This window comes from Arvicola amphibius, chromosome 2, assembly GCF_903992535.2.
Source record: "Arvicola amphibius chromosome 2, mArvAmp1.2, whole genome shotgun sequence".
Classification (NCBI taxonomy): Eukaryota; Metazoa; Chordata; class Mammalia; order Rodentia; family Cricetidae; genus Arvicola; species Arvicola amphibius.
In genome coordinates this window covers 127,761,006-127,777,575 of record NC_052048.2, presented here as the reverse complement: position 1 = coordinate 127,777,575, position 16,570 = coordinate 127,761,006, and the positions used below count along the sequence as shown (strand labels likewise).

General features: G+C 47.2%; 1 protein-coding gene across 1 annotated transcript in view; it reads right to left on the bottom strand.

Annotated features, from left to right (window-relative positions):
• Positions 1-2,423: 2,423 nt before the first annotated feature.
• The window catches only part of Xdh (xanthine dehydrogenase), a 65,778-nt gene continuing 51,631 nt past the window's right edge, over positions 2,424-16,570 (bottom strand). The window contains exons 26-36 of the mRNA XM_038318021.1: positions 16,382-16,527; positions 15,532-15,613; positions 14,955-15,050; positions 14,250-14,378; positions 13,582-13,656; positions 11,809-11,861; positions 9,010-9,124; positions 8,123-8,188; positions 6,225-6,413; positions 4,373-4,549; positions 2,424-2,680 (exon numbers count right to left, since the gene is read on the bottom strand). Coding sequence (XP_038173949.1) covers positions 2,627-2,680; positions 4,373-4,549; positions 6,225-6,413; positions 8,123-8,188; positions 9,010-9,124; positions 11,809-11,861; positions 13,582-13,656; positions 14,250-14,378; positions 14,955-15,050; positions 15,532-15,613; positions 16,382-16,527 — 1,182 coding nt within the window. The 3' untranslated portion in view covers positions 2,424-2,626. The remainder of the gene's footprint in view (positions 2,681-4,372; positions 4,550-6,224; positions 6,414-8,122; positions 8,189-9,009; positions 9,125-11,808; positions 11,862-13,581; positions 13,657-14,249; positions 14,379-14,954; positions 15,051-15,531; positions 15,614-16,381; positions 16,528-16,570) is intronic.

The following is a 16,570-nucleotide window of genomic DNA, read 5'->3' as shown; positions in this document are numbered from 1 at the left end:
TCCTTATGACTCCATCCTATCCTCTCCACTCCTGCCCCAGTCACCGTACCCCCGGCGTAGGATGAGGCTTACAGATTCCCTTACCACAGGACACCATCTTGTCTGTGCCAATATGGGAGTCCTTACCCCGCCTACCAGTGAGTGGGTAAGGATGCTGGTCCCTCCAATGGTCTCCATCATTCTACACAGTAGAGGGTCATGCTGGTGGGCAGACTGATTCCCCAAGGCATGCCAGATCTCCCAGCCTTCGAAGCAGAGGAGTTGCTCCCAGGTTCTGGTGGGTTTCTAGGAGTAAGCAATCTTGACTTTGCCCCTACCCTACCTCCGGCATGGCTAGAGTACTTACAGGGATTAGTGTCCCTACCCCTTAGGGCCACTTGGAGGATTAAATGAGGCTCTGTAGATAAAGCATTAAATTTGGCACACGGCATATTGCAGATGTTCAAAAGACTAAGAATTGCCTTCCCCTGCTAGCCTTCCATCTGGCTCTCATCCTCCCACGGTTGACCCACGTCTTGAAAAAGCTCCTTTGAGAAGATTTTGTCAGCCTGTCAGGTTCAAATCTAGCTCCTGGGGAGGCCCTTGAGGATATCTGATCTACTCGGAGATCCTAAATCAGTCTCCTAGTAATAATCACAGATGCCATGCTGCTGGGCCATCTGGAGACTCCTGCCTTATAGTCAATCTTTTACCGCCCTCTACAGGCTGTAATGCCACACTGCAGGCAATGTCGGCTAGCCCCAGAAAGTCTGGCTGACCTCACTCTGTAGATGTGAGGCACTCTATGGATTAGGATAAAACAGGGGCAAAGCAAGATATCTGAGGCAGTCAACACTTCAGAGTATCACGAAGATTTCCACTTCACAAAGCACTTGCTGGGTGAGTTTCCATGGGCACTCTGCTCTTGCCTCAACCTAAGTACACAAGAGAACCCAGTCATTCATTGCTCACTCAGTAAAACCTCATTAATGAGGGCTCCTACCTTATAACATTACAGACAATCATCCGAATCAGACCTGTATAGTTCCCTGTAAATGCCATCTTGGGGACTAAAGTGTTGTCAACCTCATCCATGCTGTAAACAACGGCATTACCTATAACACACTGAAAGGCGTCTGTAAAGCGAGGAGGTGGCCCGTTGGTAAAGTGTTTACCTAGCATGCACAAAGCCCCAGGTTCCAGCCCAGTGTTCCACAAATGGAACAAGGTGGCAAGTGCCTGAAACACTAGCAGCTGGGGGATAGAGGCAGGAGGATCTGAAGCTCAGGGCTATGCTCAGCTACACAAGCTCGAGGCCAGCCTGGGACACTTGAGACCTAGTCTCAAAGAGGAGAGAGGAAGGGAGAGAAGAGATGAGAAAAAGAGGGAGGGGGAGGGAGGGAGATAGGAAATGGAAAGAGAAGGCAAAAGAATATGGTGTGTGTGTGTGTGAGAGAGAGAGAGAGAGAGAGAGAGAGAGAGAGAGCAGAGAGAAGTATACGTTTCACAGTTTAGAAACAATGATTGACTGCAATATGGAAGATGCTAGCGTTTGACGTGATAACTCAGAAGCATTTCTTACATGCCAATCAACTGGCAGTTGTATTTGTTAGTTTCATCAAACATAACTGGGCGGCATCATTTCTGCCTATCCTTCCATGGGCAGAAACGCAGGCTCTGTCTGGCAGACCCCACCATACTGTCCACTGAGGACTGTGTTATGCTGGAACCTCCTGCCAGGGCAATGAGAGGGGATGTTTGTGTTTCTCCTGTTCTCCCCACCGACTGCAAGCACGTGAGGGATTCTACACAGGGCTCATTAGGCTCAGACATTGCATAAGAGCGAAGGAAGCCAAGGCTTTGATAGCTGCAGCCCCGTTATGTAACTGGAGCTTTCGGGTCATGTATTTATAGACTTAAGCAGGGAGATCTCAGTGATGACTGTAGTTGAACCCTTTAATTTCCCAATAAGATGAGGCAGAGGAGGAGATAATACTTGAAGGGCGCACAGCTGTCAAACTCGGGCTTCCCCCTGGCTGATACTGATGTCAGTATCATCATTCCCAGGTGAAATCACTCCAAGGAAAGTCCTGAAGACAAATCTTTTATATATACATGGGGGAGGCGGGGAGAGACCTAGCACACTGTATGGACTGAATAATTGGATTGGTTGGAGTTTTGCATCAGAGAATAATCTTATTTTAATAGTCAACGATACTCGAGCTGAGCTCATATTTATTTTATTCTTTATTATTGTCTTCCATGATCCAAAGTAGTTGGAGGTTTTAATCTCCTCCACTGTCTGACTCTGAGGTTAAATGTGGCATTCTCTGGTCTGAGGGAAAGCTTTCTGAAGACGGCATTTGGATCTGAGAAACTTTGGTCTGCGCTGCAGGAGCTGTGTGAGAGTCCTCCCAAGGTGCTTAATTCACCACTTAAACCCGGCATCTCTCCATTTGCTCATCATTTTCTTTGCAACTCTTATTTGGATCAAGACTGTTTTAATGCATTCCATTTTCCTAAAAAAAAGGCCATCCTGCTGAATCAGCTCTCCCAGGCAGCAAATGGGAATCTGGATACTACTGGACGGAATTCCAGCTCCACGGAAGCCCCGCTGTAGTACGAAACACTGCTGAGGACTCTCTCTTCAGACCCTCACGGACCAGGGTTTACAGTTGTTTTCTGATGTCCCAGTGACACACTAGGGAGGAATAAGAGAATTCTCATTGACATGTTTTTTTTTTCATGGTGTCCCTCCCACTCCATCCCAATACATGCCACCTCCTAGCACAGACAATACCACGCTAAGGTCAAATCCCATTGTACAGGCTCAGTCACGGGAAACGCCCCCAGCACAGGACCCCTTAAAATCCTAGTCCTTCATATATTTTTACTGAGCGCTCGCCAGGTGGCTACCATTCTAGCGGGCTCCGGGAAGATGATGATAAACAGTACAGAAGTGTCCCTTTGCACACGGCACTCGCAGTCCTTAGAAAGCACAGCTGACATGTAGAATCAGCTGTTCACGCAAGTCCACTGCAGGGATTTAGTCACTGGGGCGTCGGTACAGAGAGAAGAGTCTTTGTTCTAGGTTGGGGGCCTCTGCAGATATCTTCGAATGATTGAGTTTTGTGTCCTATTCCTTGCAAGACACTGACTATGCAACCTGTCCATAGGTACCACTCTTGTTAAAGATGCAGGGCTTGGGTAACCATTGGCAGTGTGGATCATGGTGGGTTCTGGGTAACCGAATGAATCTGCACAGCTGCGGGACCCTCGCACATGCTTTGTGGTTCTTACCTCCTAGCTAAAGCTGTCGGCAGACACGGGAGTGGCCTGACCCTTGATGACTTATCCTATCTATTCCTCATGCCTGGGATATTGGGAAGTAGTAAGTATTCACTTTACCTCTCAACCCAAAAGTTATGAAATTGCAAAACCTTACCTACCTGCTAATCCAACAGAGGTTTTGAGTACTGCTAGAGGTCTCTGTGTGTAGCTACTGTATTGCACAGCTCAGGCTGGGCTGGCTCTGAGGTTCCATGGAGGAAAAGCATGTTCCTAGCATGTTCTCCTTTTGCCTGGCATCACCCACCAAACATAAAACAAGGGGACTTCCCAAAGGGATTCTGAAGACCATAGAATGCCTCTATATTGCAGTGGTTCTCAACCTATGAGTCACGACCCCTTTGGGGGGTCACTTATCAGCTATCCTGATCCTGCATATCAGATTGCGATTCATACATATGATTCATAAGAGAAGCAAAATTACAGTTACAAAGTAACAATGAGATAATTTTATGGCTGGGGGTCACCACAATATGAAGAACTGTATTAAAGGGTGGCAGCACAAGAAAGATCAAGACCCACTATTCCATCACCCGCCCTGCCGGGCACCACATGGTGCAGTCATCTGGCGTCCCAGAAGGCTGTGAAGTCCGTGAGGGTACCCATGGCCCCAGTGCCAGGAAGGCAAATGGTAACGTTGGGAGATTTGTCTTTAGTCATATCATGGCCTTTCCTTTCCCTCTCCACAGCACCTCACACGGTGTTTTTAACCGAGGAGTCCCCTGGATGACAGTGATTAGCATAAAAGACTGCTGTTTAAGAGATGTAGCCGTCACCTGTAGCCAGCTGGAAATGAAATCTGTGTAACGGCCGTACAACACGCAACCCTCCCACCGCGAAAGCAGCCCATCTGCAAGCTGCAACTTCAAAGCGGGTGTTCATTATTCTCTTGCAAGGCCAACTCCGTGTCCCAGATGGCTCAATGAAGGCAGTCCTTGACCCAAGGCTGCCCGGGTGAGACAGACCCGTGGAACCTTCCCCGCAAGTTTTCCAGTCGGCGCCTGTCCTCTCCTGGGTGAAATGGGAGTTCGGTGAAGTATCTTACCAGGGTGGTGAACTGATCCATGCAAGCATTTCGGATCTTCTCCGGAGTGGCAGGGCTGTCTAGCTGGAACAGTTGTTTTGCGTTATCACCTCCGTGCTGAGCGCGAGCTGCGCGGATTGCATCCTTGATGGCAAAGAAGATAGACGAAGCCAGGAAGAGAGGCGGCTCCCCAACGGCCTGAATGCGTAGGACGTAGAACAGGGAATCAGCCAGAGTGCTTCCGGACCCTGTGTCTTCCCGCAGACTCTGGAGGCCAGACCACAGTCCCACACCAGGATGGCCAGGGGTGCCCACAAAGAACTCCACCCAGCGCTAATGGAACCACACCAACTAAGGCAAGAGGAGGCCGTCAAAACTAACAAAGGCCTGAGAAACTATTTCTTAAATGACTGAACTTTATAGTCCTGGTTTTTTGTTTGTTGTTTGTTTTAGCTCATCCTATGTCATTTACTCTGATGATAACAAAATACCTGTTAATTATATAATATACCTTTGAAGTTATTGTAAATGATTATTTTTATTACTCAGACAGGGCTTGGCTTTGAAACCCTGCCTAGTCTGGTACTTACTATGTAACCTCGGTTGTCCTTGAATTTGCAGCAATTTTCCTATCCCGGCCTCTAAAATGCCAAGATTACAGGTGTGCACCACCATGCCTGGCTACTGTTTTATAAATAAAACACTTGGCACGAGTCTTAGTCCCTTCCTCAGGTACTGGCCTAGGGGAATCGTCTGTCTGGAGCTCTGACAGCAATGCTTAGCATGCACTGCAATTACAAGGACAGATCTGCTAGAATTACAGGCACCTCCTAACAGAGGTTGGCTTTCCTTCCCCATGGGGCAGAGATAGAAGACCACCTACAACAGAATCACCAAGGATACTTACTGTTAAAATGTAAGTGCTGAGATTCTACATCCTGGAACTTCAAGCCCAAAATTTCTGGGGTTATTTATTTTAATAATCTATTTTTATGTGTATTCGTGGTTTGCCTACATGTCTGTGTGAGCATGTCAGATGCCCCAGAACTGGAGTCACAGACAGTTGTGAGCCGCCATGTGGATGCTGGGAATTGAACCTGCCTTCTGGAAGAGCAGGCAGTGTTCTTAACCGCTGAGCCATGTCTTCAGCCCCAGTTTCTGGGGTTATGACCCCCAGAGATGTACTTTTCTCATGAGTCTTATGACCTTAACATATTGTCCTTTGTAAGAATCAACAGCTAAGGTTACGATGTATTCCAGACCCTACCCGCCCACATCGGCATAGCAAACCATGACTTGAGCAAATATTTTATTGGCTACAAGTCATGATTTTCCTTCCTTCAAAGATACAGGATTATGTGAATAAGCTGTGTTGATCTTCAACCATGTTCTGCACTCCCTGAGGACAAGAATGAAGGAAGCTCTCTGTGTATAATTCCCTAGGCTTGTTAGTAAGGTTTTAAGGTTGGATCTCAACAACTAGAGGGAGTGATGATGTATTGGAAGGCGCCCCACTCCTCTACAATGAGTGTGTTAGTTTTTATAAGAACATGGAGATGCTGAATCTATAAAATCATCTCTGCAGATCGAGGACCATGATGCACGACTGCAGACTGAGCATAGTCAGAATTTGATCCATGGGATTTGGTTAAGGAATCTCTCTGAGGCTCCCAGCAGGAGCCAGCTTCAGTTAAGAACTCAAGATATGTCCTCGGCCACTTCTGTTGTTTCTCAGCTCTGTCGCCTTCCCAGAGCCGGTGTCGATCCTCTCCCTTCTGTAGGAGGAGTCCCTTGCAGAGCCTCCAGGTGGGTCACCCACTGTGGCCTCCCATCCCACGGGTGAGAAGGCAGTACAGACCCACAATCGCAGTACCTTGGAGGCATAGATGGCCTTCTTGTTGGGACAGTCACGGAGCAGCGACACTCGGAACTCAATGGGGATGCTGCCAAATGCTGGGATCTTGTAGGTACTGGGGCCAAGAGTGTGCAGCTTCCCCTCAGGGGAATAGTGTAGCTCCTCCATAGTGAAGAGACCAAGGCCCTGGACAAATGCCCCTTCTATCTATAGGACAAAAGGTGACCATGGTTACCACCTCATCACTAGCTCCACCCCCAAGGAGAGATACTGATAGCTACAATAGACGCAAAACCTGACCTATATAGTGGGGCCTGGAAGGCTAAAACAGCCTTCAACTGCCTGTCCGGCTCTTGCCTCGGTACAAAGGCGTCTCGGATGACATGTCACTAAACTCGGTCTTAAGAAGAACAGAGACCAGCCGGGCGGTGGTCGCGCACGCCTTTAATCCCAGCACTCGGGAGGCAGAGGTAGGCGGATCTCTGTGAGTTCGAGACCAGCCTGGTCTACAAGAGCTAGCTCCAGGACAGGCTCCAAAGCTACAGAGAAACCCTGTCTCGAAAAACCAAAAAAAAAAAAAAAAAAAAAAGACCAAGAACATGTCAGCACAGTGGCAAGTACCGTTTCTTATCCGACCCTGCCACTCGTGGATGGAGATGCTGTGTCCGTGGCATCGCTGGTGACCTAACAGTGAGAAACAAGCTCGTAGGAGGGGCTTCTTGAGTAGTAAATTCTGAAAAACTTACCTCCAGCCTTGTTGGCTTCCCTCTCCTGCCTGTCTTCTGGGGGGAAGTGTCCCTTCCATGGCTTACAGATCTAGGGCACCCTCTACACTGTGTGCTGGTCCCCATCTGCTCCCCAGCCCCTATTCAGAAGAGTGATATGGGATGCTGCCAAAGGCTGAACAAACACAAGGCCAGGCGTTGCCAATAATCTTTGCATCCATAGTACTTGATACAATGTCTGCCTACAGAGGGTATCCCCCAAGTAGTTGTGTGTGTGTGTGTGTGTGTGTGTGTACGTGTGTGTGTGTGTCTGTGTGTGTCTGTGTGTGTGCTGACTACAGTGTAGATTGGCCTTTTTCTTTTTAAAAACACACTCATATTTTCTACCAGATGTAACTATGTCACAATCTCAAATTGTGATTTCTCCCCTCTGTCTTCTCCAGCTTGGCTTATTCTATTAATTCCATAGTTTCCAAAAGTGGTTTTCATTGGGCCATCCTTTCCTCCTCATGGTTGACCCCTCTAGTCTTGGCACTGTTTACTACCTAGAAAGTAATTTATCCAATGTCCTGGGTCAGTGAGAAATGGGGAGACAGTCAGTTCTTCTGACCTCAGATCCCACTGCCTAGGACTCAGTCCCAGTGTCTCTTTCCTTCCTACACTGTGCTGATTTCCAGCTGCTCAGCCCCGCCCCTCTCTCCCTCCCTCCCTCCCTCCCTCCCTCCCTCCCTCCCTCCCTTCCTTCCTCCCTCCCTTCCTTACTCTTTCTCTACTTCCCTTCCTTCTTCATTCCCCATCTCCACCTTTTCTCCGTGTGTGTGTGTGTGTGTGTGTGTGTGTGTGTGCGTGTGCATGTGCGTGTGTGTGTGTGTGTGTGTGTGTGTGCCTGTGTGTGCCTGTGTGTCTGTATCACATGTAAGCATCCAATGTCTTCTCATGGACCACGCTGGTCTCTGGAGTGTGTGGCCGCCCTTCCCAAGTTAACTTGTATTTGTTTTCTGATTTGAGAGTTGGGCGGATGATCATTAGTCTAACTCTTTCTTACTCAGAATGAGGGTCTCTAAGCACCATGCTCTGGCCAGGTTAAAAATGACAACATGCTGTGTCACTGGGGCCTTCAGTAAACAGAGTAGGGGTGGGCACACACTTCTGACATATTCTGTCCCCACCCTAGTCTCCCACAGACCTTACCTGTCCAATATCAATAGCAGGATTCAAGCTGGAACCAACATCCATGACGATATCTGTACGAAGATTCTGTGGACGGAAAACAGTTTGAGGAGAAAGAGATGCCTGGATTTACACAGGTGTGTCTTGATAACACTTAGATTGTAAGTCCCAATCCAAACAGCACTTTCAAGAGCCCTGAGCATGCCGAGACAGCAGTTCCCACCACATCTTGACTGCCACTATCCAAGCTCATGTTTGAGATCTTAGCAGCTAAGTAAGGGGTGGGCTGGAGCCCTGACCTCACCACACATCCACCTATGGGTGGTAAGAGAGGGTCTCCAGGGACTGGGGCTTTGGACCTGAGTCTAGGGAAAGCATATGAGAAAGCAGTCAATAAACTGTATTGTGGCTGAATCCAAAGCTCCTGGTTTTGTAAAGCCTATAAGGTAATAACTATATTATTAAATAGCTGGGGAGAAAACTTAGGGTATCACTTAGTTGGTAGAGTTCTGGTTTGTATGCGTGAGGTCCTGAGTTTACTCCCCCTAATAAGAAATATATTAAAATAGATAAATGATTGAAAAAAATACAGGAGGAAGATTTTGTGCTACAGGGGGACAAATGATCCACAATTTAAATCCAGTGTCCATTAGCAGCAGCTTGTGGAGGATGTCCCACTCAGCGCTGCTTTCTCTACAGCAATGACCTTCACTGAGCGAGGGCTCAGGCAGAAACTACGTGGCTCATGGCCTAAGGCGTGTGCTCGTTGGTCTTCATGGGGCATTCCCCTGCCTCTGACGTCAGGCCTGTTTCCTCGCCAGAGAACGTGCCTCAACCAGCAACTCAGATGGCAGTGCGCTTGTCTTCCCTCTGTTCCCTCTTAGGCTAAAGGTTTTCACATGTCTTACCTTATGGTCTCCTGTTAAGCAGTCAATTTCTACTTCGGAGCAAGCCACCCCATAACTGAAATAGTGGAAGGGATTCCCGGAGTTTGTCTCAAAGCTATAGCCAAGGTTGGGTGTCCTATACGAGAAAAGAGGAAAAGGCTTGTGTTAGGCACACCCACCCCCTTCCATACATACTTCCCGCCCCATAAATCTGTAAATCCTAAAAGTCTTTTGTTTCCATTCAGCCATCCTCCCCCAAAGTCCATGCCTTTCAAGTATTCTGAACTTTTAATGAAACCCAGATATTCTAGAGCATTTGGCTTGTGTGTCATCTTTCCAAAAACCACATTATAAGCATTCTGTACAACCTGGCAGCATTTAGCAGAAGCATGTTGGTTTCTGTGTGGTAGTGACAACAGTGACAGACATGCCTGGGCTCGTGAAGGATGTGAAAATCACTTCCTCCAAGAGGGAGCAAGTGAGCCAGAATTCAAGGTCCTCAGCACTGCGACTCTGCCTGGGATGGTTCTGAACTGTTCTCACAAGTGCACCTGCTCACCTTTCTCCAGGTGAAAGGTCACAAGATCAGGGCCACAGAGCAACCTGGGAGCAGCCTAAGCAGCCGTTCCCCATCTCCTGGCCTCTTTGGAACTTCAATGAGTGATTTGAGAAAAATATTATTGAGAGAAACAGATTTTGCATTATGTGTGTGTTTCCTTTGCAGAACCTGATTGCCCTGTACCATTGCCATAGCATATGTGGGAACCACATGCATGCATATTTACAACCCCAGAGCCTAAAGTATGCTGTCCCTACAGGATTACATATTGCACATGTACTTACTATATAATGTGTGTCTATTTATATGATTATATGTTGTGGAATAATTTTTTTGTACACTGTGAAGATTTGTCACTTGGATTGGTTTAATGAAAAGCTGAATGGCCAAGAGCTACGCAGGGTTTTCGGGAGAGAGGGAACTCTGGGAAGAACACAGATGCAGGGAGTCGCCAGCCAGATGGAGAAGAAGCAGGATGGCATATAGAGCAATGGTAATAAATTCATGAGACAATACATGGATGGATAAAAATGGGTTGATTTAAGTGTAAGAACGAGTTATCAGCAGAGCTTTCATATTAATAAGAAGTCTCCAAGTGGTTATTTGGGAGCTGGTAGGAGGGACCAAAAAATGCCTACAATTTTATATAATGTAGACACGTAATACATACATACATATATATGTATATATAATAATGTACATATTTAATAGTGTGAACTGACCTGATTAGAACTCACCCTCAAACCAAACCAACACAGGGCTGAGGGACAAGACTCCTCCCCAAGAAACTTCACTGTCTTTGAGCTCTGACGTCACCTTGCTTATCTAGGTGACCATTTAGAAACCCTACCTGTGCGTACTCCAAAAGAGTCTGAGGAAGTAGGAGGAATTAGTTTGCATTTGTGTGGGATCACTGGGGTGGATGGCCTTCGTTACCAACAGCCTGAATGCATTTAGAGTCACCCAGGAAATAGAGAGGATCAAGTGAGGCAGGAAGCCCCTCTCTGAATGTGGGGGCACTAGCCCATGGACTGGGTCCAGGACCGAATAGAAGGGGGAATGGAAAGGGTGAGCAGAGCAGCAGTGTGCAGCCTTCTGCCTCTTGACTCAGGCTGCAAGGGCTTGCTGTGCAGCCTCAGACTGTGAGACCCTTCCTTCCCCAGCTTGCTTTCTCTACAACAAAAAGAAAAGTAACCGATGCCTCGGTTATGAGCAAAGCATTCTATTCTCATATGAATATACAGTGCTCATAATAACCACATATTCATCCAAGACATTTTAAATCAAACATGAGATGTTTTCAGTTAAATTTCCCAGAAACATTATGACGGACGTTTGTGACATTTAATTTTAATTGTCAACTTGATATAATCTGGAATCGCCTGGGTAGTCTCAGTGAGGAGCTGTTTCGAGTGGTCTGGCCTGTGGATACATCTATGAAGGGTTTTCTTGGTTGAGTTCTTTGGAGGGGAAAACCCATCCTGAATGAGAGCATCATCATGGCATGGGCTGGGCCCTGGACTGTGTCTGAGAGAAGGAGGTGAGCTGGGTGCAAGCATGCATTTCTTCTCTGTGCTTAACTGTGGATGTGCGGTGACCCAGTAGCTCAAGCTCCTGCTACCACAATGATGGACTGTAACCTAGAACTATGGGATGAACCCTTTCTTCCAATTGTTTCTTTTGTCAGGGAATTTTATCATAGCAACAGAACAGTCAATATAATCATATCTTTTTTAATAACTACAAAATCAGATGGGAGGGGTCTTCAGCTAATCACACAGTGACGTACTTTTAAGACTGTAGAATGTGTGTGCTTTCTTCTACGTCCCTTCTCTGTGTGCTCACTGGACTAATAAGAGTTCCACCAAACTCTGTATGTTGTAAGAAGCCACTAAATCCTCCTGTTCTCCCGGGGGGCGGGGGGCAGGAGTCACTATGAAGAAACCCAATGACTTCACAAGGAAACACACAGGTTGCCCAAACACCTGTCATGGTGTGACCGAGCATCATATCCTGCAGAATCCAGGACAGGACCGTCCTTCTCTTAGGAAATAGCACACTCAAAGGCCAGGACTAGAACTGGGGTCTTCTAATGCAGTGACTCATACATAGTTGGTAATTGAATGTAACAAAGCCTCTTTAGACACTAGTCCCACTGACATAATGAAGGGTTTAGGGACACTGTGTTTCTCTGGCTATGGGCTAACCAACCTTCAGAGCTGTCGGCACACAGGAATGGACAGAAAAAGAATCATACTTACTTATAAAATCCAGTAGCAGACAAACTCACTGCACTCGTGTAGGCAGCCATGACCTTGAGGAAGACAATGGCCATCAGGAAGGGACAATGGTGGTTTCCAAAGACCCAGGCAACTACTAAGCTCTCATTATTCCCATATTTCAGATGACAGAACTAAGGCTTAGAGAAAGCAGCTTTTGACCTAGGATCTCACTAGACACATAATGCATGTACTGGTGACTGGTTGGTGTTATCTGCTCATGAAGGATACTGCACTACAAGGCTGGAGGCAGAGGACAAAGCTCAAAACAACAGGTTGAGTGGAGGAAAATTATCATCAAGGCTGCTGTGGAAATGTTACATTTGCCTGACAAATGCACAAGTGACGTGGGAGAGTCTTCTGTTTGTGTTGATTTCATTCGTGAATAAAGAAAACTGCCTTGGCCCATTTAATAGGCCCGCCCTTAGGTGGGTGGAGTAGACAGAACAGGAAGAAGGAAGTGAGGTAGATGGCTCAGTCAGATGCCAGGCCTCTCCTAAGTGAGGCAGATGCCATGCCGCTCCTCAGGGAGACAGACGCGATGAAGCTCCAGCCCAAGATGGGTGTACGCTAGAATCTTCCTGGTAAGGCACCACTTCATGGTGCTACACAGATTATTAGATATGGGTTAATCAAGATGTGAGTAAGAGGCTGAAACTAATGGGCCAGGCAGTGTTTAAAAGAACACAATTTGTGTGTTGTTATTTCGGGGCATAAGCTAGCCAGGCGGCCGGGAGCCAGGCCGAAAAGCAGGCCTGCCCGCAGCTCGTCACTACACACAAGTGACCAGCATTAAACTAGAGTAGAGCTTATAGTACTTTATGCATGCAGTACTTAATGAAATGGGTGTGGAAGGGGAAGCTAAGATCACATGAGACATGGAAAGAGAGTGATGAGACGTGAGAGCTTGTTTTCTCTAAATCTGTTAAAATTGGGCTGCACTATCACATGGTTCATGGACAATCCCATTTCATTACTTTTGCCTTCTTGTCCCTTCGTGTGTGTGTGTGTGTGTGTGTGTGTGTGTGTGTGTGTGTGTGTGTGTGTGTTGCTGCAAGAGCTGAACATAGGGCCTTGCCTCCTCCAGGTAAATGTTCTACCACTGGGCTAGATCCCTAGTCCTTGGCTTTTTGAGGAAGTATGTTTCTACATAGCTCAGACTGGCCACTAATTCACAATCCCCCTGCCTCCACTGAGGATTTACAGATGTGCAACACTTCTGAGAATTCTTAACATGCAGACATCTAGTCCAGAATTCAGACAGCTAGGCTCGTTCTTATTGGAAGTTTCTGTTTGATCACTCCTGGCATCTAATGGGACATCTTCTAGCTCTCTCACAAGGGACATGGTATTGGCCCCTAGACGCAAAAGTTGGGTTAGGGGAGAGGCTGCTAAGGAGACCCTCAGAGGCATGGAGTTTTGAGAAGATACACCTCTTTGGGGCCTGCTGGACATATGTGTGGATCCATGCCTGAATGAGCCAAGACATCACGAGGAGGTGCTTAAGGCAGACACTCCACCCTTCCAGGCGTAGAGGGCTGACCCCTAATCCAAACAAACATTGAGATCTTGGGTCAACAACTTTCTTCAAGTCACTCCCCTCCAGGGGTCCATGAAGCATGAGCTTGTCCCTACCCTGTGACTCAGGCATAGCTTCCTCTACTTGGGTGTGACTGGGTCGTCATCTACATGCGTTGGGTAGGGACAGAGGCCCTACTTCTTTGCAAAAAGTAGCTTGAACCAGCTCAGACTTACCCAGTCCTCCCAGGAGCCTTCAGGTTTCTTTTTCTTGAAAGGTTCCAGCCTTTTCAGTATGACCTGGCAAGCTTCCTGGAGGAACCCCAACACACACCAGGCATGTCAGTGTTCTGCCCTCTGTAGCCCAGGTGACACCTTAAGCAACTTGTAAAACCCAATGCCCTGCAGCGCTACCTCCAAGCTACCCTCTGACCCTGATAGTGGGTCACCACTGGCCTTTGTTTAGAGCATCCTCCTGACACAATGCCTAAGCTACATACAGGGAGGGAACTGCTGAGGGAATCCCAGGGAGGCACCTTCTCCCATTATGCCCCTTGATTGAGTCTATCTCCCATGTGACAAAGAGGCAAGTAGCTGGAACTCAGCTGACCCCTATTATCTTGTAATAATCCTGGGTTCTAATCCTGGGTAGTGTGATTTCCCAGAAGCCACCTGCTTGACTTCCAATCTCCCTCTCACTCTGTAGCCAGTTCTCCTGGCTTTGGTAGAAATGGTGATGCTGGATTTCCTCTATTGTCTGGGTATATGGAGGGATGGCAGCCTCACGGGTAGCAGACCAAAGTCATGACCACAGCTAAAGAGCCTACACGGATCTATTTTCTCTTGAGACCCCAAACTCAGAGCCCATTTTCAGCCATTCAGGCTCCCCTAGGTGTGTCACTTACATAAACAGCCTGGCCGTTGATATCAGCGCTGGCAGAGGCAGCCGTGGGAGAAGTGTTGGGGACAGTATTAGTGCTCGTCTCGCTGATGTAAATCTTGGAGGTAGGGATTTTCAGAGCTCTGCTGGCCACCTGTGGCAAAGGAGACGCGACTCTGAGAAGGAGGTCATCACAGAGCTAGGCTGCCTTCTTCCCAGGGCAAAGTTCTGTTTTACTGCCTGAGGCAAGAAACAGTCTCCTAGGCTCTACTCTATTGGTTCTGGAATGTTGTCTCACCCGACTGAGTTTGAAGGAATACTTTTTAGTTGGGTCTGGTTGGCTTAGACATCCAGAAACCCATTGTGAGCAAATACTGGATTTTTTTTTTAACCCGGATAAACTTCAAGAGCCAAGCAGATATTCTGACTACGATACAGCACCATTAGCCCAACTCCCCTGAGAGGTCTTGCAGAGTGAGGGAAATGAGCTGTTCTCATACATACGATGAGCTCAGAGCCCAGTATGACAGTGATGGACACGTCCTTGAAGGCTGCATAGTCAGACATTTAGCACAGATAAGGAAAGAGACCAAGAAGGGGAAGACTTGCCCAAGGCCATGTGTAAATGTGCTCTGGGGCCTGTCACTCCTCCTGGAACATCACACTCCTCAGCTTCCCCCAGCATCTTCCAGACTCCAGACATCCCAGACACGGTCCCCAGGCTTCTCACCTGAACCATCTTGGTGTGAAGACCTTGGCCCATCTCAGTACCCCCATGTGTCAGCAGCACTGAACCATCAGTATACACATGGATCAGGGCACCTCCCTAAGGAAGGAGAAAGGCCAGACACAACATTTGTAAATTCTGCTACAGTTCAAGCTTTGGAACTGAAGGTACAGAGTCCAGGAAGGAGAGAACCATCAGTCAGATTTTAGATAAAAACCCAGGCAAAACCACACAGCATAGACCTGGTTATTTAATTAAGCAGCCCTTCAGGAGTGTGCAAAATGCTTCCCCCTCCTTCCCATCCTGAGAAGAAAGTAGGTCATTTCTCTCTGTACCAGTGCTATACCTGAAGAAACAGAATGGAGAAACGGAGTATCTGTGTATAGTCTTGCAGTCATAAAGACCAGAACTAGAAGTCTCCCCATCCCTGTCTCACTGCTCCTTCACATACTACACCAACAGCGTGTGCAAATTTCACTCTATATCAGCAGCAGAAAGAGCCCTGGTCAGGTCTGCTACCAGTGATGAGGGATTCCTCTTGTCACACCAGAGGACGTGGCCAAGTCATGTAAGCAATTACCTGGTTCAGAAAAGGAACTGTGAAGCTTATTCCAAACTTGGTTGGGATTATACACAGTCCTCTCTTTTTCCAACAATTCTCCCTGGAGAGAAAAGAACATTCCAGATCTCATTCTGTGGACCTGTCTGGCCAGGATCTCACAGAGATCCGTCTGCCTCTTCCTCCCATGTGCTGGGATTATTTCAGCTAACATTTTTGTATTAAATCAGAACAGGACATCCTTGGAGCCATAAACATAGTCAGTCATAATGAGAGGTAGAAATCTAGGTTCTGGGTCTTCCAGTGCAGGTGGTACAAACTTCAAATTACTATAGACTATCCTCCCTAAGTGACTTTGCATTCAGACAGTGTATCCTAATGACCATCGACTGTCCTTGTACCAAGGAGGACGATAATGATGCTTTCTCAATATATTTGTTCAAATAAGTAATTCTGTGAAGAAGATAGAGCCAATATAATTAACCCTACTTTAGAGATGAGTTAACTGAAGCCTACTTCAGAGACATAGGATGACTGCCAATATCAAATGTATTTGCTAATTTCAAAGGTATCTGTGTTGGTCCCCAACCAATGCTTTCAATAATGTGGTACTCTCAGAAAGTGCACAAATCGATACAAATGAACCTCAATTGATGGACTCTGATGCTGAGTGAAGGCTGATGGTCCCTTGTTGCTAGGCTAAAGATCTTCATCTGATATCAAGGAGATAGTTATCAATGAGCTAATTGGTTCAGTAGCCTCAGAAATTGTCCAATAAACCATCAGCTTGTTATTTGGGGATCGGTAGAAAGGCTGGACCATAGCCAAGCCAGAGCACATGAGAACAATAGACTCCCCACCCTGCACTTACTTGTTGAATTTCTCCACTTCCTTCTTGCGAGCATAGTACTGAGAGCTCGCTATGCATTCATCCCAACACCTGGGCAAGGTGAACACCTCCAGCTTCTGGTTGAAATGAGTCAGGTCTCCTTCTTTGTACATGTTCTTTCTCCGTACCTTCCCAAGAAGAGAGACACTTAGGTCTTAGAGCTTCTGGGTG